This window comes from Aotus nancymaae, unplaced genomic scaffold (assembly GCF_030222135.1).
Source record: "Aotus nancymaae isolate 86718 unplaced genomic scaffold, 86718_ANA_hifiasm-v0.15.2.pri h1tg000131l, whole genome shotgun sequence".
Taxonomy (NCBI): Eukaryota; Metazoa; Chordata; class Mammalia; order Primates; family Aotidae; genus Aotus; species Aotus nancymaae.
Genome location: NW_026988546.1, coordinates 3,308,675 through 3,333,800, shown reverse-complemented (window position 1 = coordinate 3,333,800; position 25,126 = coordinate 3,308,675). Strand labels below are relative to the sequence as shown.

Sequence of the window (25,126 nt, the reverse complement as noted above, 5' to 3'; positions counted from 1 at the left end):
ACACAGAGCAGAATTCTGCGAATGCCTGTGGAGGGAGCATTTAGATCAGTTTTGGCCAGAGAGGAATCCTCCACCCTAGCAATAGGAAACTGAGTTCTGGCTAGCTTCACAGCCTGCTGACTAAAGTGGACTGGGGTCCTAAATATATTCAAAAGGTAGTCTCAGCCACAAGGACTGTAGTCCTTGGGCAAGTCCTGGTACTGTACTAGGCTCAGAACCAGTGAACTTGGGGTGCATGTGACCCAGTGAGACACCAGTTGTATTGGCCAATGGAGGGCTTGCATCACCCCTCCCCAAATTCCAGGCAGTGCAGCTCTGGGAAGGACTTCATCCACTTGCAAAAAAAAAGAGAGAAGAGTAAAGAGGACTTTGTCCTGCAACTTGGGTACTAGCACAGCCACAGTAAAATAAGGCACTTAGCAGATTCCTGAAGCCTTTGAATTTAGGCCTTATCTCCTGGATGGCATTTCTAGACTCACCCTAGTCTAGAAGAAAACATGCTGCCCTGAAGAAAAGGATCTGTTCTTGGAAAAATTCACCACCTGCTGAAGAAAGAGCCTCTCGGCCTCAAATAAACATCAGCAGGAGCCAGGCAGTAGTTACCAAGGGCCCAGTACAGTCCTACCAATGGTGGCCATTGTAGTGCTTACATCACCCATTCTCCAACTCTAGGCAGCCCAGCACAGAGAAAGAGCCACCTTATGTTTTAGGGAATGTGAGGGAAGAGAATGAAAGACTGTGCCTGATGATCCAGGGAATTCTTCCAGATCTCACACAAGTCCACCAAGGTAGTACCTCTATGATTCTTCAAGAGACTCGTATCTATCCATCCATCCACCATTCCTAGTATAGACAGAAGGCTTGGGACACCTTCAAGTACAGATAAGACTGCAGTTATCACAGACTTAGATCACAACATTCAATTCCCTTTGAACCTGAAAAGCCTTCTCAAGAAGGACGAGTACAAACAAGCCCAGACTGCAAAGGTTGGAATAAACAACTAACTCATTGATATGGTTTGGCTCCATGTCCCCACCCAAATTTCATGTGGAATTGTAATTCCCACTGTTTGGGGAGGGACCTGGTGGGAGATGATTGGATCATGGGAGCAGATTTCCCCCTTGCTGGTCTCATGAAAGTGAGTGAGTTCTCATGAGATCTGATGGTTTAAAAGTATGTGGCACTTCCCCCTTTGCTCTCTCTCTCTCTTTCCTGCCACCATGTGAAGATATTCTTGCTTTTCCTTCACCCTTCCACCATGATTGTAAGTTTCCTGAGGCTTTCCTAGACATGCTCCCTGTACAGCCTGTAGAATTGTGAATCAATTTAACCCCTCTTCTTAATAAATTACCAAGTCTCAGGTATTTCTTTATAGCAGTGTGAGAACAGACTAACACACTCATCAATGCCTAGACATAAACAAACATTCAGAAGCATCAATAGCATCCAGAAAAATGTTATCTCAGCAAATAAATGAAAGAAAGACCCAGTAACCATCCCAGAGTGACAAAGATATGTGATCTTTCAAACACAAAATTCAAAATAGCTGTTTGGAGGTTCAAGACAACACAGAGAAGAAATTCAAAACCCTATTAGAGAAATTCAACAAAAAGATTGGAATAATTTCAAAGAATCAAGCAGAAATTTTATAGCTGAAAAATTCAATTGACAAACTGAAAAATGCATCAGAGTCTCTCAATAGCAGACTTGATCAAGCAGAAGAAAGAATTAGTGAGCTTGAAGACAAGCTATATGAAAATACAGTCAGAAGAGAAAAAATAAACAAAATGAAAAAGAATGACGCACACCTACAAGATCTAGAAAATAGCCTCAATAGGCAAATCCAAGCATTATTGGATTTAAACAGGAGGTAGAGAGAGAGGTGAGGGTAGCAAGTTTATTCAAATAAATAGAAATGGAACTTTTCAAACCTAGAGAAAGATATCAATATCCAAGTACCAGTAGGTTATAGAACACCAAGCAGATTTAACCCAAATAAAACCTTAAGGTATTTAATCATCAAACTCCCAAAGGCCAAGGATAAAGAAAGGGTCCTAATAGCAGCAAGAGAAAAGAAACAAATAACATGTAAAGGAGTTCTAATACATGTGGCAGCAGATTTCTTAGCGGAAACCTTAAAGGTCAGGAGACAGTGGCATGACAGTTTCAAAATGATGAACGAAAAAGACTTTTATTCTAGAATATTGTATCCAGCAAAAATACCCTTCAAATATGAAGAAGAGATTAAGACTCTTCTACACAAACAAAAGCTAAGGGAAGAGCTTGTCAATATAATACCTATCCTACAGGAAATGTCAAAGGGAGTTCTTCAATCTGAAAGAAAAGGATGTTAAAAAGCAATAAGCAATCATCTAAAATTCACTGGTAACGGAGGGTACACAGACACATACAGAATACCCCAACACTGTAATTGTGGTGTATAAACCACATATATTGGTTATATACTCATATACTGAGCAGGAAGACTGAAAGACAAACCTATCAAAAATAATAACTATGATGACTTTTAAAGAGATAGATGGTAGGCTGAGTGTGGTGGCTCACACCTGTCATCCCAGCACTTTAAGAGGGTGAGGTGAGCAGATCACGAGGTCAGGAGATCAAGACCATCCTGGCTAACATGATGAAACCTTGTCTCTACTGAAAATACCAAAAATTAGCCAGGTGTGGTGGCATGTGCCTGTAGGTCCAGCTACTTGGAAGGCTGAGGCAGGAGAATTGCTTGAACCCAGGAGGCAGAGGTTGCAGTGAGCTGAGATTATGCCACTGCACTCCAGCCTGAACAACAGAGCCAGTCTCCATCTGAAAAAAAAAAAAGAAAGAAAGAAAGAAAAAAGAGATCTATAGTACGATAGCATAAAAAGATAGAAATAACAAAAAGTTTTAAAATGGGGATAAAGTGTAGTTTTTAGTTTTCTCTTTGCTTGTTTGTTTTTTGTGATCAGAGTTAAGTTGTTATCAGTTTAAAATAACAAGTTATAAGATGTTATTTGCAAGCTGCATAGTATCCTCAAATCAAAAAACCTACAGAAATACATGAAAACTAAAAATCAAGAAATTAAAACATACTATTAGGGAAAATCACTTTTACACAAAGGAAGACTGAAGGAAGGAGATAAGAGAGGCTGAAAAAACAACCAGAAACAAATGGCAACAGTAAGTCCTTACCTATCAATACTAACATACAATGTAAATGGCCTAAAATTTCTAATTAAAAGATGTAGAATGACTAAAGGAATTAAGAAACAAGACCCAACTATATGCTGGCTGCAAAAAACTCACTTTACCTATAAAGATACACACAGACTGAAAACAAAGGGTCGAACAAAGATATTACATGCTAATGGAAACCAAAAAAGTACAAGAATAGCTATACTTATATCAGAAAAAAATATATTTCAAGACAAAAATTATAAAGAGACAAAAAAGAGATCACACAATTGCACTCCAGCCTGAACAACAGAGTGAGACTCCATCTCAAAAAAAAAAAAAAATTGATAGTATGGTAGTATAAAAAGATATTAACAGAAATAACAAAAAGTTGTTATATTATCCCAACTATCATTTTATTGTGATAAAGGGGTCAATAGAGCAAGAGGATATAACAACTGTAAATATATGTGTACCCAACACTGGAGCACCCAGATTTACAAAGCAAATATTATTATTATTATTTTTTTTTTTTGAGGAAGAAAGAAAGAGAGAGAAAATGGGGAGGTGGAAAAAGGAAGAGAAAGAGAGAAAGAGAATGGGGAGGAGGAAAAAGGAAAAGAAAGAGGGAGAGAGAATGGGAGTATTGCTTTCTTTCCCAGGCTAGAACGCAATTTAGTAATGCTTATTAAAAACCTCTTTTATAATGATAATTATACTTAATTATGTAATCAGGAAGGAATAAGGGAAGAAGATAACAAACAAACAGCCAACCAATATTTCATTTAAACCTATGAAATGCTATGCGATTACTCAGGAGTGATTTACTTCCAATTATATAGTCACTTTTCTAATAGGTGTGAGGTGGTAATGTATGTTTTGTGTATTTGAAGTGGAGAGTTCTATAAATGTTTATTAAGTTTACTTGTTCCGGGTCTGAGTTCAAGTCCTGAATATCCTTGTTAAGTTTCTATCTCGTTGATTTATAGAATCGTTAGCTCTTCTTGTTACATTGATCCTTTTACCATTATGTAATATCCTTCTTTGCCTCTTTTGATCTTTGTTGCTTTAAAGTCTACTTTATCAGAGGGGAGAATTGCATCTCCTGCTTTTTGTTTATTAGTTTATTTTTACTCTCTGTTTGGTTGGTAAATCTTCCTCCTTCTCTGAGTCTTTGTGTATTGTTGCATGTAAGATGGGTCTGGATGCAACATACCGATGGGTTTTGGCTTTTTATCCAATTAAAAAATATATAAGTTTAATACTGGCGTTTGATGCTAGCTGGCTGTTTTGCCCATTAGTTGATGTAAATTTTTCATTATGTTAATGTTCTTTGCTTTTTGATACATTTTTGGAAAGGCTGATATTGGTTGTTCCTTTATATGTATAGTGCTTCTTTCAGAAGCTCTTGTAAAGCAGGCCTGGTGGTGGTGAACTCTCTAAGTACTTGTTTGTTCGCAAAAGATTTAATTTTTCCTTCGCTCATAAAGCTTAGTTTGGCTGGATAGGAAATTCTGGGTTGAAAGTTCTTTTCTTTAAGGATGTTAAATATTAATCCCCACTCTTTTCTGGCTTGTAGGGTTTCTGCTGAGAGATCTGCTGTAAGTCTGATAGGTTTCCCTTTGTGGGTAACCTGACCTTTCTCTCTGGCTGCCCTTAGTATTTTCTCCTTCATTTCAACCCTAATAAATCTGGCGATTATGTGCCTTGGGGTTGGTCTTCTTGAAGAATATCTTTGTGGTGTTCTCTGTATTACCTGGAGTTGAATATTACCCTTCATTGCCAGGTTGGGAAAGTTTTCCTGAATGATATTCTGAAGAGTATTTTCCAACTTGGATTCATTCTCTTCATCACATTCAGGTACACCTATCAAACGTAGATTAGGTCTTTTCACATAGTCCCATATTTCCTGGAGACTTTGCTCGTTCCTTTTCATCCTTTTTTCTCCATTCTTGTCTTCTCGTTTCATTTCACTGAGCTGGTCCTCGACTTCTGATATCCTTTCTTCTGCTTGATCAATTTGACTCTTTAAACTTGTGCATGCTTCGCGAAGTTCTCGTGTTGTGTTTTTCAGCTCCATCAATTCACTTATATTCTTCTCTATCTTGTCCATTCTTGTTAACATTTCGTCAAACCTTTTTTCAAGGTTCTTAGTTTCTTTGCATTGGGTTAGAACAAGTTCTTTTAATTCACAGAAGTTTCTTATCACCCACGTTTTGAAACCTGCTTCTGTTATTGGAACACACGTGTAATCTATTAAGCCTTGTTCCGTTACTGATGGGGAATTGCAATCCCCTGTAGAGGGAGAGGCATTCTGATTTTGAGTGTTCTCTACCTTTTTATGCTGGTTTCTTCCCTTCATTGTATATTTATCCGTCTGTCGTCTTTGTAATTGCTGACTTTCTAACTAGGTCTCTGACGTCCAACTTGTTGATTCCCAGCGCCGAAATCTGAGCAGTCCACTGAGCCGGCCAAAACAGCAGTGTTAAGATTGATGGTGCTTTTCTGTCCGGGAATCTCCGGACTCTGCACCTAGAGTTGGCGCGCTGAGGCACCAGCAAAACCGCCGCGCCGGCCACAAGAGTCGCCCTGGCGACCCGTGGGGCTCCTCCACTGGGAATCTCCTGGTCCGTGAGCAACAAATATTCGTCTGAAAGTGTGACGTCCTCTCGTTCTTTGCACTTTCACTGGGAGGTACGTGCCCGAGCTGCTAGTCATCGGCCATCTTGGATCTCTCCCCCGCAAATATTATTAGAGCTAGAGAGAGAGATAGATCTCAATACAATATTAGCTAGCGACCTCAGTGTCCCACTTTCAGCATTGGACAGACCATCCAAATAGAAAATCAACAAAGAAACATCAGATTAATCTGCACTATAGACCAGATGGACACAGCAGATATTTACATTTCATCCAACAGCTGCAGAATACACATTCGTCTCAGCACATGGATCATTCTAAAGAATAGACATGGCTGGGCACTGTGGCTCATGCCTGTAATCCCAGCACTTTGGGAGCCAGAGGTGGGCAGATTATGAGGTCAAGAGATCAAGACCATCCTGGCCAAAATGGTGAAACCCTATCTCTACTAAAAATACAAAAATTAGCTGGGCATGGTGGCACGTGCCTGTAGTCCCAGCTACTTGGGAGGCTGAGGCAGGAGAATTGCTTGAACCTGGAAGGTGAAGGTTGCACCATTGCACTCCAGCCTGGCAACAGAGAGAGACTCCATCTCAAAAAAAAAAAAAGAATAGATCATATGTTAGGCCACAAAATCTTAAAAAATTTTAATTGAAATAATATCAAGTATCTTCTCAGATCCCAATGGAATAAAACTAGAAATCAGTAGAAAGAACTTCGGAAACTATACAAACACATGGAAATCAAGCAACTTGCTCCCGAATGACCAGCAGGTCAATTAAGAAATTAAGAAGGAAATTTAAAAGTTTTTTGAAACAAATGAAAGTGGAAACAAGACATACCCATACAAGATACAACAAAAGCAGTACTAAGAGGAAAGTTTACAGCAATAAGCACCTACATAAAAAAAAGAAGTAGAAAAACTTCAAATCAAACAATCTAAATTACATGGTTTGGCTGTGTGCCCCCATCCAAATCTCCTCTTCAATTGTAATCGCCACATGTTGGAGGAGTGGCCTGGTGGGAGGTGATTGAATCATGGGGGTGGTCTTAACCCCTTGCTGTTCTTATGACAGAACCCCTGCACTCTCTCTCTCTTTCTCTCCCTCGCCTGCTGCTGTGTAAGATGTGCCTTGCTTTCCCTTCACCTTCCACCCTGATTGTAAGTTTCTTGAAGTCTCCCCAGCCATGTGGAACTGTGAGTCAATTAAACTTCTTTTGTTTATAAATTACTCAGTCACAGGTAGCATCTTTATAGCAGCGTGAGAACAAACTAATATATTAATAATACATCTTAAAGAATTAGAAAAGCAAGAGCAAACCAAACTCAAAATTAGTAGAAAGAAAATATAAAGATCAGAGTACAAATAACTAAAATTGAAACTAAAAAAAAAAAATACAGGCTGGGCTTGGTGGCTTATGCCTGTAATCCTAGCATTTTGGGAGGTAGATGAGGGCTGATCATTTCAGCTCAGGAGTTCAAGACCAGCCTGGCCAATGTGGTGAAACATAATCTCTACTAAAAATTCAAAAATTAGCTGGGCATGGTGGTGCGCACCTGTAATCCCAGCTATTTAAGAGGGAGAGGCGTGAGAATCGCTTGAACCCCAAAGGTGGAGGTTAAAGTGAGCTAAGATTGTGCCATGGCACTCCAGCCTGGGTGACAGAGACAGAGCAAGTCTCTGTCTAAAAAAAAAAAAAAAAAGGGAGGAAGATTAAATGAACAAATAAATGAAGAAAACTAAAATAAATAAAAGCAGAGATTTTAAAAAGAGATGTTACAACTGATACCACATAAATTCAAAGGATCATTAGAAAGTACTATGAGCAACTATATGCCAATAAATTGGAAAACCTAGAGGAAATGGATAAATTCCTAGATACATACAAGATTGAAACATGAAGTAATCCAAACCTGAATAGACCAATAACAAGTAACAAGATCAAAGCCATAGTAAAAAGTTTTCCAGGCTGGGAGTAGTGGCTCACACCTGTAATCCCAGCATTTTGGGAGGCCAAGACAGACAGATCATTTGAGGTCAGAAGTTCGAGACCAGCCTGGTCAACATGGTGAAACCCTATCTCTACTAAAAATACAAAAAATAGCCAGGCACTGTGGCATGTGCCTGTGGTCACAGCTACTTGGGAGGCTGAACTAGGAGAATTGCTTGAACCTGGGAGGTGGAGGTTGCAGTGAGCTGAAATCGCGCCATTACCCTCCATCCTGGGTGACAGAGCAAGACTCTGTCTAGAAAAACAAAGTTTTTCAGCAAAGAAAAGCCCTGGATCTGATTCCTTTACTGCTGAAACCTACCCAACATTTAAAGAACTAAAACGAATCCTACTCAAACTATTCTAAAAAAAATCAAGGAGGAGAGGATACTTCCAAATGAATTCTGTAAGGCCAGTATTACCCTGATACCAAAACCAGACAAAGACACACCAAAAAAGAAAACTACAGGGCCATACCTCTGATGAACATAGATGCAAAAATTCTCAATAAAACACAAGCAGGGGCCGGGCGCGGTGGCTCACGCTTGTAATCCCAGCACTTTGGGAGGCCGAGGCGGGTGGATCACGAGGTCAAGAGATCGAGACCATCCTGGTCAATATGGTGAAACCCCGTCTCTACTAAAAATACAAAAACTTAGTTGGGCATGGTGGCGCGTGCCTGTAATCCCAGCTACTCAGGAGGCTGAGGCAGGAGAATTGCCTGAACCTAGGAGGCGGAGGTTGCAGTGAGCCGAGATCGCGCCATTGCACTCCAGCCTGAGTAACGAGAGAAACTCCGTCTCAAAAAAAAAAAAAAAAAAAACAAGCAAACTGAATTCAACAACACATTAAAGTGACCATTCACCATGACCAAGTCAAATTTATCCCAGGGATGCCAGGATGGCTCAACATATGAAAGATTTCTACAATAAAAACTATAAAACACTTATGAAATAAATGGAAGAAGATACATAAAAAATGAAAAGATAGGCCGAGCATGATGGCCCATGCCTGTAATCCTAGAACTTTGGAAGGCTGAGTTGGGTTGATCACCTGAGGTCAGGAGTTAGAGGCCAGTCTGACTAACATGGTGAAAACACATCTCTATTAAAAATACAAAATATTAGCCAGACATGGTGACACGTGCCTGTAATCCCAGCTACCCCTGGAGTCTGAGGCAGGAGAGTCGCTTGAACCCAGGAGGTGGAGGTTGCAGTGAGCTGAGATCACGCCATTGCACTCCAGCCTGGGCAACAAGAGAGAAACTCTGTCCCCGCCTCAAAAAAGGAAAGATATTCCAAGTCCATTGATTGAAAGAATCAATATTGTTAAAATGTTCAGGTTACATAAAGCAATCTATAGATACAATGCAATCCCTATGAAAATACCAATAACATTCTTCACAGAAATAGAAAAAATAATCCTAAAATTTATATGGAACCACAAAAGATCCAGAAGAGCCAAATCCATCTGGAACAAAACTGGAATAATATATTATCTGACTTTGAAGTTTACTGTAAAACTATAGTAACCGAAACAGCATAGTATTGGCATAAAAACAGACGCATAGACCAATGTAACAGTAGAGAATCCAAAAATAAATCCACACATCTACAATGAACTCATTTTTTACAAAGTTACCAAGAATATACATTGGGGAAAGAACAATCTTTTCAATAAATGGTGCTGGGAAAACTGGATATCTATATGCAGAAGAATGAAACTAGACCCCTATCTCTTGCCATATACAAAAATCAAATCAAAGTAGCTTAAAGACTTAAATCTGATACATGAAACTATGAAGCTACTAAAAGAGAACATTGGGAATTCAAGACCAGCCTGGGCAACATAATAAGACCTTGTCTCTACAGAAATAAAATAAAAATAGGCAGGTATGGTGGCTAACACCTATAGTCCCAGCTACTCAGGTGGCTGAGATGGGAGAATCACTTGAGCCCAGGAGTCCAAGGTTGCAGTGAGGTATGAATGCACCACTGTACTCCAGCCTGGGAGATGGAGGGAGACCTTGTTGAAAGAAAGAAAAAGAGTAATAAATAAATAAAAGAAGAGAAAAGAAGAGAGAAGACAAGATATTAGGGAAATGTTACAAGACATCAATCTGGGCAAAGACTTCTTGGGTAGTACCTCAAAAGCACAGGCAACCAAAGCAAATATGGATAATTGGGATTACTTCAAGCTAAAAAGCTTCTGCACAGCAAAAGAAACAATTGAGAAAGTGAAGAGACAACCCACAGAATGGGAGAAAATATTTTTAAACTACCCATCTGAAAAGGGATTAATAACCAGAATATATAGAGAGCTTAAACAAACCAATGGGAAAAAATAAAATAATCCAATTTTAAAACGGGCAAAATATTTGATTAGACATTTCTCAAAAAAAAAAAGACATATGAATGGCCAACAGGTAGGTGAAAAAATGTTCAACATCATTAATCATCAGAAAAATACAAATTAAAACTACAATGAGATAATATCTCACTGTAGTTAAAATAACTTTTATCCAAAAGACAGGCAATAATGAATGCTGGCAAAGATGTGGAGGAAGAGGAACCCTTGTACACTGTTGGTAGGAATGTAAATTAGTACAGCCACTATGGAGAACATTATGAAGGTTCCTCAAAAAACTAAAAATAGAGCTACTATATTATCCAGTAATGCCATTGTTAAGCATACATCCAAAAGAAAGACCAGCATATTGAAGAGATCTCTGCACTTCATGTTTATTGCATGGAGTGCAGATTTACATTTACACTGCACAATAGCCAAGATTTGGACTCAAGTGTCTATCAGTGGATGAATGGATAAAGGAAATGTACATATACACAGTGGAATATTATTCAGCCATAAAAATTGAATCTTGTCATTTGCAACAGTATGGATGGAACTGTAGGACATTAGGTCAAGTGAAATAACCCAGGCACAAAAAGACAAATTTTGCATGTTCTCACTCATGTGCAAAAATTAAAACAATTGAGATCATAGAGATAGACAGTAGAATGATGGTTACCAGAAACTGGGAAGGCTAGTGGGGATGGGGGAAACTATAGATGGTTAATGGGTGCAAAAATATAGTTAGATAAAAATGAATAAGCTCTAGTATTAGCACAACAGGGCGACTATAGTCAACAATATTATATATATATATATAGTTTTGTTATATATATACCTATATATATGTAGTTTTGTTTTGTTTTTTAGAGATAGGGTCTTACTCTGTGGCTCATGCCAGAGTGCAGTGGCACAATCATAGCTCACTGCAGCCTCGAATTCCGAGCTCAAGTGATCTTTCAGCCTCAGTCTCCTGAGTAGCTAGGACTATAGGTGTGCACCGCTTCATTCACCTGATTTTTAAAAATTTTTTGTAAAGACGAGGTATTGCTATGTTGCCCAGGCTGGTCTCAAAACACCTGCCCTCAAGTGATCCTGCCGCCTCAGTCTCCCAAATTTTTATTGTATAATTACAAATAACAAAGTGGAATTGGAGTATTTCTAACAGAAAGAAATAATAAATGCTCAAGGTGGCAAATACCCCAATTACCCACATATGTTATTACACACTATTTGCCTGTATCAAAACATCACATGTACCCCCTACATTTATACAGCTATGATGTATCCATAATAATTAAAAATAATAATAATAAATAGAAGTAGGGTCTGATGACAGAGAAGACCCTGGTGGCCAAGATAAGGAAGCACATGGTAGGGGTCGGAGGGATGGTGAAGAGGACACGGTGGCTTGAGACTCTGGAGCAGAGGTGGTAACGCCATCGGTGGGAGTGAGAAAATGTCAGTGAGAACAGCTGGGGCAACAGGCGAGAAGGCTGTGCTGGCAGAAGGAAAGCCAGGGATGGGGTGGAAAAGAGTGTGGTGGGGCAGGGCCCACTGATCAGGAGGAGACAGTGAGGGATAATTGCTGGGAGCCTAGATGAGGGACAGAATGGCAGACGGACCTGTGTGAGGCACTCCAGCAGGGATGTGACAAACAGACCTGGTGAGATCCACTGAGAAGTGAAGGCCAGTGCTCATTGCAGTGAGGAGAATCACACCATGTCCCCATGTGGGACAGCCCAGGAAAGGGGTTTGGAAAGGATTTGGGCTTTCATCAGATGATTCTGGTGAGTGTTACAAGAAGCGGGGTTTGCTCTGGATTGGATGCTGTCAGGAAAAAGATAATTCTATGATTGGTATCTTAATCAATGTTATCTAAAAGGAGGGAGAAATGAAATGAAGCTCAAGCTGTAATTGGCAAAGCAGCGGTGACCCACATTAGCCAGAATAGGTGGATGCTTGGTTATTTTTGTGACTTGAAACACATTTGTGTTTTGGTCTGTGCTCAGACATGACTCTAGATTGGTCTTATTTTTGCCTTGAACCATTACATTCAGAGCAGCTTTATCTGATGTTCATATGCTGTGAAATTGTTTATGTTCAACAGAAGAACAACACCTGTGAGGCCAGGCCAGCTCCTGGAAACACCAAAGCCTGAGGGTTCCAGGCCAGTTCCTGGCTATCAGAAGTTGCTTTTTCTCTTCCTCAGTCTCCCTCTTTGGTCAAGGGCAGGTGAAGTCAGCCCACAGAATCCATGACATACAGATTTTCACCACCGTCAAGACCAGGAGGATGTCCAGGAAGCATGGTCTATAGTTGGGCTAGTGCTAATCCCTCCTCCTGTTGCAGGATGAGCTGTTGAGACCTTTGACTTGACAATGGGTACAGAGTAGCATTTCAGATTTTGGTCAGCGTATAACAACCAACTGTACCACAGGCCATTATTGGAAACAAAAGGATGATGAATCTTATGAAGGGTCTTAATGACAGGATCCTAGATTATAAAACCCAGGTGAAGAAACATGTCCCAGAATCCAGATGGGTCCTTTAGGGAGAAGATGGGTTTTTGTTTGTCCTAATATTTGCTGTTTTGCTTGTCCAGTAATGTGTAAGTATAGCAAGAAATGTTTGTGATAGTATCAACTCCTCCTTGGCTAGCTGACAGAAAATCACGGTGTTCAATGGGACTCAAGATTCCTAGGTCCTGTCATAACAATCTCCTCAGCATTACGTCACTGGCAGGTAGGACACACACTGGAAACATCCTCAGCAATATCCTTAAATTATCCTATCAACGTTGGTTCAATACTTTTGACAATTCTTCTCTGCTATTGTGGGTAATATCACAAAATAGTTTTGCTAATTTCCATTTTTATTATGGCCACCTCCTTCCATAGTAGCAAAGCATGTCAGGATTCTTTAATTGTCAATTCTACAGGGGTTCCTGTAGTAATCAGGTGATATTTTTGTTGTTGTTTCTAAAGCATTGCAAAGTCATTCACTACCCCCACATCAGATACCTCCTATTGTATCAATATAAATATTTACTTTTGTAGCTTGGCAGATATGGGAGGGAACAATTAATTTAGCCCAACTAAATGAATACAATTTCTTAGAAAAGCTTTGACTATGATAATATAGCCTAAAAAGGCATTTTTTTTTTTTAGTGGAGTCTGTCGCCCAGGCTGTAGTGCAGTGGTGCAATCATAGCTCGCTGCAGCCTTGAACTCCCAGGCTGAAGCAATCTTCCCATCTTAGTCGCCTGAGCAGCTAGGACTACAGGCATGTGCCACCACACCCAGCTAAGTTAAAAAATTTTTGTTTGTTTTAGATGTGGGGTCCCTCTATGTTGCCCAGGCTGGTCTCAAACTCCTGGCCTCAAGCCATCTCCCTGCCTCAGTCTCCCAAGTTGCTGGGGTTACAGGCATGAGCCACCATGCCTGACTATTACTTGACAATTTTTAGTTTCACTTGTTAAGTGTGAATAATCTGCGACCACAATTAAATCAGTTCTTTAAGGGAATCTTGTGCAGGGTATGGATAGTTCCCTAAGAGGGATAAGCAGTTATGGACTGTTGCTTTTTTGGGTGAAGGAAGAAAGTGGCTGGTTTTAGAGTGTTGCAATTTAGGCCAGCAACAATAAAGCAAAGCAACAATAATTCATGAGAGACTAGGTAAATAGCTGAAAAGTGCCGAGAGTTTATTGTCAGTAGAAGACTCTGTACAGCACAGCATGGGAAGCCATCAAGTTTAGTGGAAACCCTGGAACTAAATCAACTGAAGTTTTCGCTTTTGTTGCTACATAGTTCTCAGATGAGGTGAATATGTCTTGGCTATTGGATCTTGTGAATTAAGCAATGGACCCTGGTGATTTCCACTTAGTTGAATCAGTACCCTAGTGCCTGGTCAGCTTTATAATAAAAAGAAAAGAGGTATGGAGGACGTGTGAATCTAAAATAATGGAAATAATCTTTTGAGAGTCAGTTATTATACCACTCTTTTTAAATATTTCTCTTTTTTTTGAGACAGGACTTGGCCCTGTTGCCGAGGCTGGAGTGCAGTGGTGCAGTCATAGTTCACCATAGCCTCAAACTTCCAGACTCAAGCGATCCTTCTATCTTGGCATCCCAAAGCGCTAGGATTACAGGAATGGGAGTGAGGTGGGGGAGGGCGGTGCAAGTCCCTGCTGTTTATATTATCTTTAAATTGATCAACAAATTTTCTTGTTCTCAGATAGTAAACTAGAGGACAGGAAATGAATTGTTTATTTTTCTTCTTGAGCACTTATTTCATGTCTTTTTAATAATTTTGAGGCAAAAAAACAACAGAAATAATATCCAAATACGTTTTCATAGTTTGTTAATTGATTACCATTCTAACACATAAAGGTAAGAATTTTAGTGACCAGTGTTTTGTATCTGACTCTTATTTTAGAATTTCCAGTCTTCCAAGGATTCCTTATTAATTATTTACCTCAGGTCTTAATTGAGAGAAAAATTTTGATGTAGAAAAGCAGATTTTGATAGATATACATGAAGAGTGGCAAATAGTTCAGAGAGTAATTTGGACCCCTGAAAATTTTAACAAGCTGTATGATAAAAAAGCCAGCACTTATTAATCCTCAAAGTATGGAAAGGAAGGAAGGGATATTACCCATGTTAAGCAAAACTATCTCATTTTGAGAAAGACAAGACAATCTCCTCATGCAGGTTTCTTTGCTTTTTAAGGTACCTCCCAAAGAAGCAATCTTGTTCATGTCAAAAGCTCCCTAAAATGGCCTGTGCAACTCCAAATTGTCCTTGGTGAAACTGTGCCAGTTAGATAATAGGCATACAAGTTAGTATTCTTATGAGAAAAAAAAAATGAAGAAAACAGGCATTTGGGCTGAAACAGGTACAATTTTAGATTGAGGAGAACTGAAGAGAATTGCAGTGGTCCTTAAGGGTAGTGTTTGGGTAACTTGTATTGTTGGGCTTGACCAAAGGCCATGGTCACCACCAGATGCCAAGCAAAACCTCCTGAAAGAAGGCAGGTGACAATAAACAAAGCAATATTCAGAGACAAAGTCAAGACTGAAGAATACACCCTTATAAGGTTTTGAAATGATATGAGGCAAAGGAATGCCAATCTGAACAAACTTTCTAAACTACACAGTCACTATGATAAGCTCTAGGATCAATTTATCAGGCTTGGCTGGCTGACTTTAAGGAGGCCTCCATGAGCCCTGCCCCCTGGTGGTCACAACTTTGTCTAATTCCTCCCTTTCTTGAGTGTAGGTAGGAACTGCGACTTGTTCTTAATGAATGGAATGCAAAAAAGGTGATGGGAGATACATGATTGCATTTATTTGATTACCTCAGAGTGTAGTGCCCATCTTGCTAGTCTCTCTCCAATGCTGGTTTTGAAGAAGCAACTTGCCATGAATCCTACATGTAGGGGTCTGACCCACACACCCCGACCCAGTGATGGATGAACAAATTCACTTAAACACAAATCTCCAGTGAAAGAGTGGGCTAGGGCTATCTGTGGCCACTCACTGACACTCCTGAGAGAGATAGCAGCCACAGCCCAACCAGGCATTTATTCAGTATAGATTTAACAACAGAGGCTCTGAGTCAACACATTTGTGGATATTGGTTAAAGGCCAGGTTCTGGGGCCTAAAGCAAACACCTTTTGTGGGTAATAAACTTCTGCCAACCCCCAAGTAGAAGGCAGTGAAGTGCAGATGGCAAAGGTTGGTCTTAGGACAACAAGCCATTTAGATAAATTCCTTTGCGTTCTCCTGTTAACTGCCCTATGCTTCAAGTCTCAAGATAAAAGAGCTAGCTGCCTTCGGCCCATTTCCTGGTTTTATAAAACCTCCCGGTCTTCCAAGAAGGTTTGCAATTATTCTGTGATGTTTATAGTTTTGCCAACAACCCTGATCAATCCCCCATACCTACAGCCATAAGGAAAGAAATTCTGCCAACAACCTGAGAGTGCTTGGGAGTCGATCCTTTCCCTGTCAAGGATATGATGTGCACTTGGCCTGGGCAGACATGTTTTCCAGCACTGAGATCCTAAGCAGACTACCCAGCTAAAGCCATGCCCAGACTTCTGACCCATAGACACTGTGAGACAGTAAGTGTGTGTTGTTTTAAGCAGCTAAGTTTGTAGTAATTTGTTCTACAGCAATAGAAAACTAATGTCACTGGCCTATGCCCATATTCTCACAAAAAGACTTTTCTTCTTGTAGACAATTTCATTTCTTAATACTCAACGTTTAGATCCCCTCTCCTAGCTATGGGCTGTTGAGGTTAAAATGTTACTCAAACTTTCTTACTGTTTGAGTAAAAATTGACCATGGTATTTTCCCCAATTTACACAATGTTAATATTAGTACAGTAAGGCTAGGCGTCGTGGCTCATACCTTTATTCCCAGCACTTTGGGAAGCTGAGCCAGGAGAATCATTTGAGATTAGGAGTGCTAGATCAGCATGGGCAACACAGCAAGACCTTGCCTCTACAAAAAAAATTTTCAAAGTACTACCTGGGAGTGGTGGCATGCACCTGTAGTTCTAGCTACTCAGGAGCCTTAGGTGGGAGGATCACTTGAGCCTAAGGTTACAGTGAGCTGTGATCACATCACTGCCCTCCAGCCTGGGTGACAGAGTGAGACCCTGTCTCCAAAGGGGAAAAAAAATAAGCACAGTAAAAGAGATGGCACTAAATTAGCAGAGGCTGCTTTTATTTACACAGACGTCTTCAACCCCACATAGGCAAGGACACCATATGTTGTGGCATACAGGTTTCTTTCCAACTAGACTGAGCTCTTAGAAGTTAGTGTCCTTTGGCTTTATATCCCCTCCAGGCCTTATACATGCTGGATATTCAATAACTATGGAATTAAAACCACAATTGCCTTTAAGCTTATTTATTAATGGGATCTGGTTTCACTGCGGGTGCTTCCATTTTGATGCAATGATCAAAACCATTAAGATCTATGACAGGATGGATATTGGGACAATAAGCATGACAATGTCATTGTTGCCAAGCCAAATTTTATGAGGCAAGGAATGCAGAGGTTCTTCATCATCTTCTTCAATCAGCTGTCACAGGATTTCCCACTATTAAACCTCCCTTACAATTCTTACTTCTCCCCACCTCCAGGTATCTGAAATAAACAAAAAAAGGAAATAAAATAATTCTCTGAGAGATTTCTGCCTCCTTCTTTTTTCTTCTCAATAGCAACCTCAACTGTTGACAGAGATTCCTTAGGATTCAAAGAACAATTTTGAAGCTGAAAACAGAATAGTCTGTTTTTGAATAAATCCTAATATATTTTCATTTCATACCCTTGTTCCATGAGGAAAAAATTTACATAGAGATGAATATGTTTTGTTTGGGCAGTGTGCAGTAATAAAGTTTAGGCCAAATTAGATTTATCATTAGAAAATAAATGCTGGTTTTGGTATTAAATTTAGGGATAAAATGAACCCATATTCACATATGTACTTATAGACATTAAAGCACAAAACAGATAATCTAGCTGGCACCCAGTGTTTCTCAACTTTGGCTGAATCTCTGTTCCCCAGAACAGACTATAAGTTCCAAAAGGTGGGGACCATGTTTTGGTCAGCTTTGCATTTCTCCAACACATAGCACAGTGTTCATGTAAAGAGTCACTCACAGAAATTGTTGATTTCACTTAAAAAAACAATTTTGGTTGAGTACAGTGGCTCATGCCTGTAATCCCAGCACTTTGGGAAGCTGAGGCAGGAGGATGGCTTGAACTCAGGAGTTTGAGACCAGCTTGGGCAACACAATGAGTCCCTGTCTATAAAAAAACTTTTAAAAATTAGCTGGGTGTGGTGGCACACTGCCTGTAGTCCCAGCTACTCTGGAGGCTGAGGTGGGAGGATCACTTGAGCCTGGGAGGTCGAGACTGCAGTGAACTGAAATCACGCCACTGTATTCCAGTTTGGGTGACAGAGCAAGACCCTGTGTGAAAAACAACAGCACCACCACAATTTTTATAAAATAGTTAATGACGCTTGCTAAGGTGGCAGTAGACCCGAAGCTAGATGTTCAAACAATGCCATTCTTACCAGTTCTGGAGTAAAAAAGTGAAAGGACAGAGAATTAAACCAAATTACACTAAAATCTCCAAGTCTGCAGTAAAAAAGAATCGTAGCAGGTTTAGTCAGTGAAAATGGTTTTTAAAACATATTTTAATGAAAACACTTTCTCACTATCTTTAAATAAAAACAATTTGGATTTTACAATTGGAAGCTGCTCGGGCACTAGGCCTCATCTGCTTTCTGCTCCACAGGTTTCAGATGCCACTGCACTACTAATTCCCCGGTGCTTTTGAGGCACGTGTTAGACATGTTCTCCTCTGTTGGAAGTCCTTGTGGCAACTTCAAGGGCTTGATTCTGTGACAAAAGAAAATGTGTATAGATAGGAGGAATAAGTTTTAGTGTTCTATACCCTGCAAGATAACTACAGTTAACAATAACACATAGTTTCAAATAGCTAGAAGGAAGACAATGAATGCTCCCAACACGAAGAAATGATAAATGTCTGAGACGATGGATATGCCAATTACCCTGATTGGATCACTGTACTTTATTATATATTGAAACGTCACTATGCACCCCATAAATATGTAACATTATTACCTGTCAATTAAAAAAACAAAATTTTAGTTTTTTAAAAAGTTTTTGGCCGGGAATCTCAGCACTTTGGGAGGCCGAGTTGGGCGGATCACCTGAGGTCAGGAGTTCGAGACCCAGCCTGACCAACATGGTGAAACCCTGTCTCTACTAAAAATACAAAAAATTAGCTGGGCATGGTGGCAGGGGCCTGTAATCCCGGCTAGTCGGGGGGCTGAGGCAGGAGAATCACTTGAACCCAGGAGGCAGAGGTTGCAGTGAGCTGAGATCACACCACTGCACTCCAGCCTCGGCAAGACAGCAACACTCTGTCTCAAAAAAAAAAAAAAAAAAAAAAAAGAATTACCCTAGGCAATACATTTTAAAAACAGCTAAGAAGAAAGAAACAGCAAACCTTATCAAATGCTTAACCACTTTCAATTTTGCATTCACTGAAGGGATATTCTTGTGAACTTGAGGGGTATGTGCCTGTGAACAACAACAACAAATCAATGTTATAAATCAATCTGAAAAGCGGATAGTTCCATGTTTCAGTAAAATGTTAAATTGAAGGCTCATTCTAAGTCAAATTTATAAATATGTTACCCTAAGTAATATACAAGAAATAGTATCTTAAAGCTTTAAAAGTATAAAATTTAAAGCAAATGTAAACAACATTAAAGATGATTAAAATAATTGCTTACTTTTTCTAATTTAAGCATCTTTATTATATCTTTTTCCCAATATGGACGCCTTCTTGTACTTTTTATTCTGGTAACAATATGCAGTTTATGAGGGTTCTGTGGATCCCCACCATATTTTTCATGATCTTCAGGTGAGGCCTGAAACACCTAGAAAGGAAGAATTATAAATGGTGAATTTTCAACTTACACAGTGTCTATGTACCTCCCATTTTTTCTTAAAAGATGCATACACATACACAACTACATAATTATCTCATCCTTAATCATGATGTAATCCTCAACCTCAAATAGAACATTTCTATCAGTTTGATTACTCAGACAGATGGGAGTTTAACCTGTAGAACAAAGCAGGAGCAACCAGATGACATTAAATAATGTAAATGCCAGGAGAATCTGTAAGCACTGCTGTGAGCTGGGCACTGGGCTACATCCTCTTCCCTCCCTATTCTCAGGTGAAGGGCTGACTGTCAAATAGGAGAAAAAACATGTAAGTTAAAATAAAACATAAGTATTATAAAAAGAATCTACAAAGTATTATGAGAATACAAATGACTAAACTCTGCCTATGATGTATCAGAAATAGTGCCACAGAGCTAATATTTGAATTAATTATCTAAGAATCAAAAGGTTCTAAGAAGCTATCCCACAGAAACACTCCTCTAAGTACACAAAACGTACCAAATAAGGATGTGTATTGTAACACTATTTGTAATACTCAAAAACTTAAAGGCAACCCATGCTCCTCACTAGGACAACTACATTATGGTGCCTCCATTCTAAATAAAATGATTAATAATAAAACTAAGTAAAATGATGCAAATACACAAATTCTTTTTTTTTTTTGAGACAGTCTCACTCTGTGGCACAGGCTGGAGTGCAATGGTGCAATCTCGGCTCACTGCAACCTCTGCCTCCCAGGTTGAAGTGATTCTCTTGCCTCACCCTCCCGAGTAGCTGGGATTACAGGCACATGCCACCATGCCGAGATAATTTTTGTATTTTTAGTACAGACGGGATTTCACCATGTTGGCCAGGCTGGTCTAAAACTCCTGACCTCAAGTGATCCACCTGCCTCAGCCTCCCAAAGTGCTAGGATTACAGGCATGAGCCACCATAACTGGTGCAAATACACAAATTCTAATGTATCCTATAGGATACAATATTACCATTAGAATGAATGAGGTTTTATTATCTTTGCAGGTCCTCACAGTGAATGATGGCCATAATATATTCTTAGGCAAAAAACAAAAAGAAATGTCCACACAATTATGTGTTGTAAGATGTTATGTGCATCTGTACAAAATATGTGAGTGTGCATATGTAATATATTCTATAAATACTGTTTCTAAGACATATATATATAAAGGTCTCAAAGACATTAGATTAAGAGTCACATTTCTGAGGAATCAGATCGAGAAAAAACATCGACCCCCCAAAAGATGGTATTTTTAATAAAAAAGAATATTATTCAAAGATTAAAAATATTGTAGAAATGTATACAGTGTAAAAGTGTTCCTATTTCTCCACAGCCTCACCAGCATCTATTGTTTCTTGACTTTTAATAATCACCATTCTGACTGGCATGAGATGGTATCTCATTGTGGTTTTGATTTGCATTTCTCTAATGAGCAGTGATGATGAGCTTTTTTTCATGTTTGCTGGTCACATAAATGTCTTTTTTTGAGAAGTGTCTGTTCATATCCTTTGCTCACTTTTTGATAGGGTTGTTTTTTTCTTGTAAATTTGTTTAAGTTCCTTGTAGATTCTGGATATTAGACCTTTGTCAGATGAGTAGACTGCAAAATTTTTCTCCCATTCTGTACGTTGCCTGTTCACTCTGATGCTAGTTTCTTTTGCTGTGCAGAAGCTCTTTAGTTTAAACAGATCCCATTTGTCAATTTTGGCTTTTGTTGCAATTGCTTTTGGTATTTTAATCATAAAGTCTTTGCCCATGCCTATATGCTGAACAGTATTGCCTATGTTTTTCTTCTAAGGTTTTTATGGTTTTACACTGTTGGTGGGAATGTAAATTAGTTTTGCTTGTTTATATTTTTCTAGGGATTTTGAAGAGATTAGGATGAGAAGGATGGTAGAGATTGGAGGAAGGGGTAGGTGCATTAAAGAATGGTGAGACTATTTAAAGGAACAATATGAAAGAACACAAAATATTTTGGAAAAGCAAGTGGTTCAGGGTGGCTAATATAGAAAAAAGCATGAAAAGTCACAGAGGAATCAAGTTAAACTATTCACAACTATGTTGAGCCTTTACAATGACTTGAAAAATAAAAAGATTTCATTATTTTGTTTTGAGACAGGGTCTCACTGTGTTGCCCAGGCTGGAGTGCACCGATGCGACCATGGCTCACTACAGCCTTGACCTCTTGGGCTAAAGTGATCCTCTCATCTCAGACCCCCGAGTAGTTGGGACTACAGGCATGCACCACCACAACTAGCTAATTTTTAAATTTTTTTTGTAGATATGGAGTCATACTATGCTGCCCAGGCTGGTCCTGAATTTCTGGACTCAAACAATCCTCTAGTCCCAGCCTCCTAAAGTGCTAGCAATACAGGCATGAGCCATTGTACCTGGATGAGATTTCTGATAAAAGAACACCAACCACATTAAAGGTATCAAAGTAGTCAATGGCAATACTGTTTTATCTTTTAAGAAAATCAATGGAGAATGATAGTCCCCAAGAGCTAGGGAGAGGGGAAAATGGGGATCTTGCTCTGTTGCCCAGGCTGGAGTGCAGTGGCACAATTATAGGTCACTGCGGCTTTAACCACCTGACATTAAGCAGTCCTCCCCATTTAGCCTCCTGAGTAGCTAGGACTACAGGTGTGTACCACAACACCCACCTATTTTTTTTTTAGACTGGGTCTCCCTATGTTCTCTAGGTTGGCAATTATTATTTAGTAGATATAGAGTTTCAGTTTTGCAAGATGAAAGGAGTTCTGGAGATGGCTGGTCATGATGACAGTTACACAGCAATGTCAATGTACTTAATGCCACTGAAGAGTACACTTCAAAGTGGTTAAGATGGTAAATGTTATATGTGTATTTTACCACAATAAAAAATATTAGGAACGCCCTGCCCAAAACAAATAAACAAAAATCCCAGGCTTTACAAAGCTAAACATAGTCTTTACCATACAATCCAGCAATTGTGCTCTTACGTATTTACCCGATGAGTTGGAAAAATCTATACGTGAATGTTTATAGCAGCTTTGTTCATTACTGCCCAAAACTGGAAGCAATCAAGATGTTTTTCCATAGGTGAATGCAGAAATAAACTGTATGCCCATACAATGGGATATTATCGAGCAATAAAAATAAGCTAGTAAGCCACAAAAAGACATGGAGGAACCTTACAGGTATATTGCTAAGAGAAAGAAGCCAGTTTGAAAGGGCTATATATCATATGATTTCTGGAAAAGGTAAAACTATAGAGACAGTAAAAAGATCAGTGGTGGCCAGAGGTTGGGAGTTGGGAGGATAAATAGGTGAAGCACAGGTAATACTTAGGGCAGTGAAACTATTCTGTATAATACTGTAAACATGACATTATCCATTTGTCAAAACCCACAGAATTTCACAACATGAAGAGTGAAAGCTAGTGCAAACTATGGTGTTTAGTTAATGTGTCCTGTTGGTTCATCAGTTGTAGGGGACACTGCGTATGCTGGGAGGAAGGAGCATATAGGAACTCTCCATACTTCACAATCAATGTTTCTACAAACCTAAAACTGCTCTAAGAAATAAAGTCTATTAATTAAAAAACAAACAAAAATAGGCTGGGTGCCTGTAATCCTAGTACTTTGGGAGGCCAAGCTGGGTGGATCACTTGAGACCAGGAGTTTAAGACCAGCCTGGACAACATGATGAAACCCCAACTCTACTAAAAATATAAAAATTAGCCAGATGTGGTGGTACGGGCCTGTTGTCCCAGCTACTCAGGAGGCTGAGGCACAGTAATTGTTTGAACCCGGGAGATGGAGGTTGCAGTGAGCCAATATTGCACCACTGCACTCCAGCCTGGGCAACAAAGCGAGACTCTCTTTAAAAAAAAATTTTAAACAAAAGTCAATGGAGGGCTTAGTATTATCTAAAAGAATAATAGGTACACATAATACACATAAATCAAACAGAAAAAGCTGAAAGATCCAAAGTAGCAATGATTAATACGGAAAGTGAAAATGAAGACTGACATAGTGAGAGCCTGAGTAGGAAGACCCACTGTTTTCTCAGGACAATGGTGAGGTACAAACACACATATACAAACCATAAGCAGTAATAAATAGATATAAATATTAAAAACCCACTACTGTGAAGGCCAGTGACACAAGTGACAGAACAATTTTATTTTTAATAATTACCACTTACGTAAATCCCACTATGCTTTAAGATCTGTACCACCACCTACATCCACATATAATTTAACGTAATATCTTTCAATATTATGAAAATAGGTACCACTTAAAACATATTTTTTTAAAACAACGCTAACATTAAAAACAACAAAAATCTCTGTTCTTACTTCGTCTGGAATTCTTGATTTGGTGAATTTGTGACGAATCCAATCTGTACAAATAAGAGACTCCACACCTTTTGTCACGGTCTAAAATATGATATAAATCATTTGTTTTTTAAGAATTCTGTCTAGTACAGAAATCCATACCCTCCAATCTTTAGGTAGCAGAAATCTGTTCCAACCTACCCTATGATTATTAAAGGTATATCGTAGCTCCCTAGCTGAGTGAATGCATCCCATCTAAGCACTAACATAATATAAAGTTAAAGGCATATAAATTTAGACTTTTAGACCATGAATTGGTAACTGTTTTCTGTAAAGGACCAGATAGTAAATATTTGCAGCTCTAAAGTTATGTAGTCTCCATTGCCAAAACTCAGCTTGGCCATTATAGGGTAAAAGCAGTCAGACAATATGCAAACAGGTGTGGCTATTTTTCAATAAAATTGTATTTACAAAAAATAGGTGGCAGGCTGAATTTGGCCTAGAGGCCATAGTTTATCAACTCTCGCTCTAGACAATGTGAAATAATTCACATTTAACAAGACAATATAAAAGAAATCCAAAATGAGTTTCCAGTTTCCTTTCTAGTCCTAACAATGTCATCACTCCCAGTTCCCATCTCTTGTTCCTGCTCTACATTCCTCCAGTCCCATTTCTTTCAGGTTACTGAAGAAAAAGGATTCACTGCCAACCTTTCATACCAGGATACTGCTCTAGGAATGGGCAACAGTCATTCTCCTCATTCCCTCCCAGCCTTTCCTGTATTGCAGAGATGGCATAAACCGCTAGAAGAGAGGCATTGGGCTGAGTTCTGCTGCCTACTAGCTGTGAGACATGAGACACTTACCCTCTCAGAGGGTCAGTTTCCTCAGCTCTAAAAAGTAATAATATTGACCTCACAGGATTCATCTGAGGTTAAGGGGATATATATAAAGCCCCTTACATTATTGTCATCTACAGCCAGGAGCAGGTCTATAGGCACATCTAGGCTCTGGCCCTTATGAGTAGATTAGACTGCACCAGTGCACTTTCTAAAAGCAAGCGTAGAAGGAGATACATGAAAATACTAATAATGATGGTCTCTTAGAGATTATTTA

At 39.2% G+C, this 25,126-nt stretch overlaps 1 protein-coding gene across 7 annotated transcripts in view; it reads right to left on the bottom strand.

The window, feature by feature from the left end:
- Nucleotides 1-16,856: 16,856 nt before the first annotated feature.
- MRPL30 (mitochondrial ribosomal protein L30) overlaps nt 16,857-25,126 on the bottom strand; it is a 36,301-nt gene continuing 28,031 nt past the window's right edge. For 6 of the 7 annotated variants that reach the window (XM_064371414.1, XM_012475860.2, XM_012475861.2 and 3 more), the window contains exons 3-6: nt 24,033-24,113; nt 19,495-19,641; nt 19,206-19,279; nt 18,349-18,571 (exon numbers count right to left, since the gene is read on the bottom strand). In XM_064371414.1, coding sequence (XP_064227484.1) covers nt 18,439-18,571; nt 19,206-19,279; nt 19,495-19,641; nt 24,033-24,113 — 435 coding nt within the window. In that variant the 3' untranslated portion in view covers nt 18,349-18,438. Of the gene's footprint in view, nt 17,310-18,348; nt 18,572-19,205; nt 19,280-19,494; nt 19,642-24,032; nt 24,114-25,126 lie in introns of those variants that run through there. The other variant, XR_001111282.2, reaches the window with a different exon arrangement.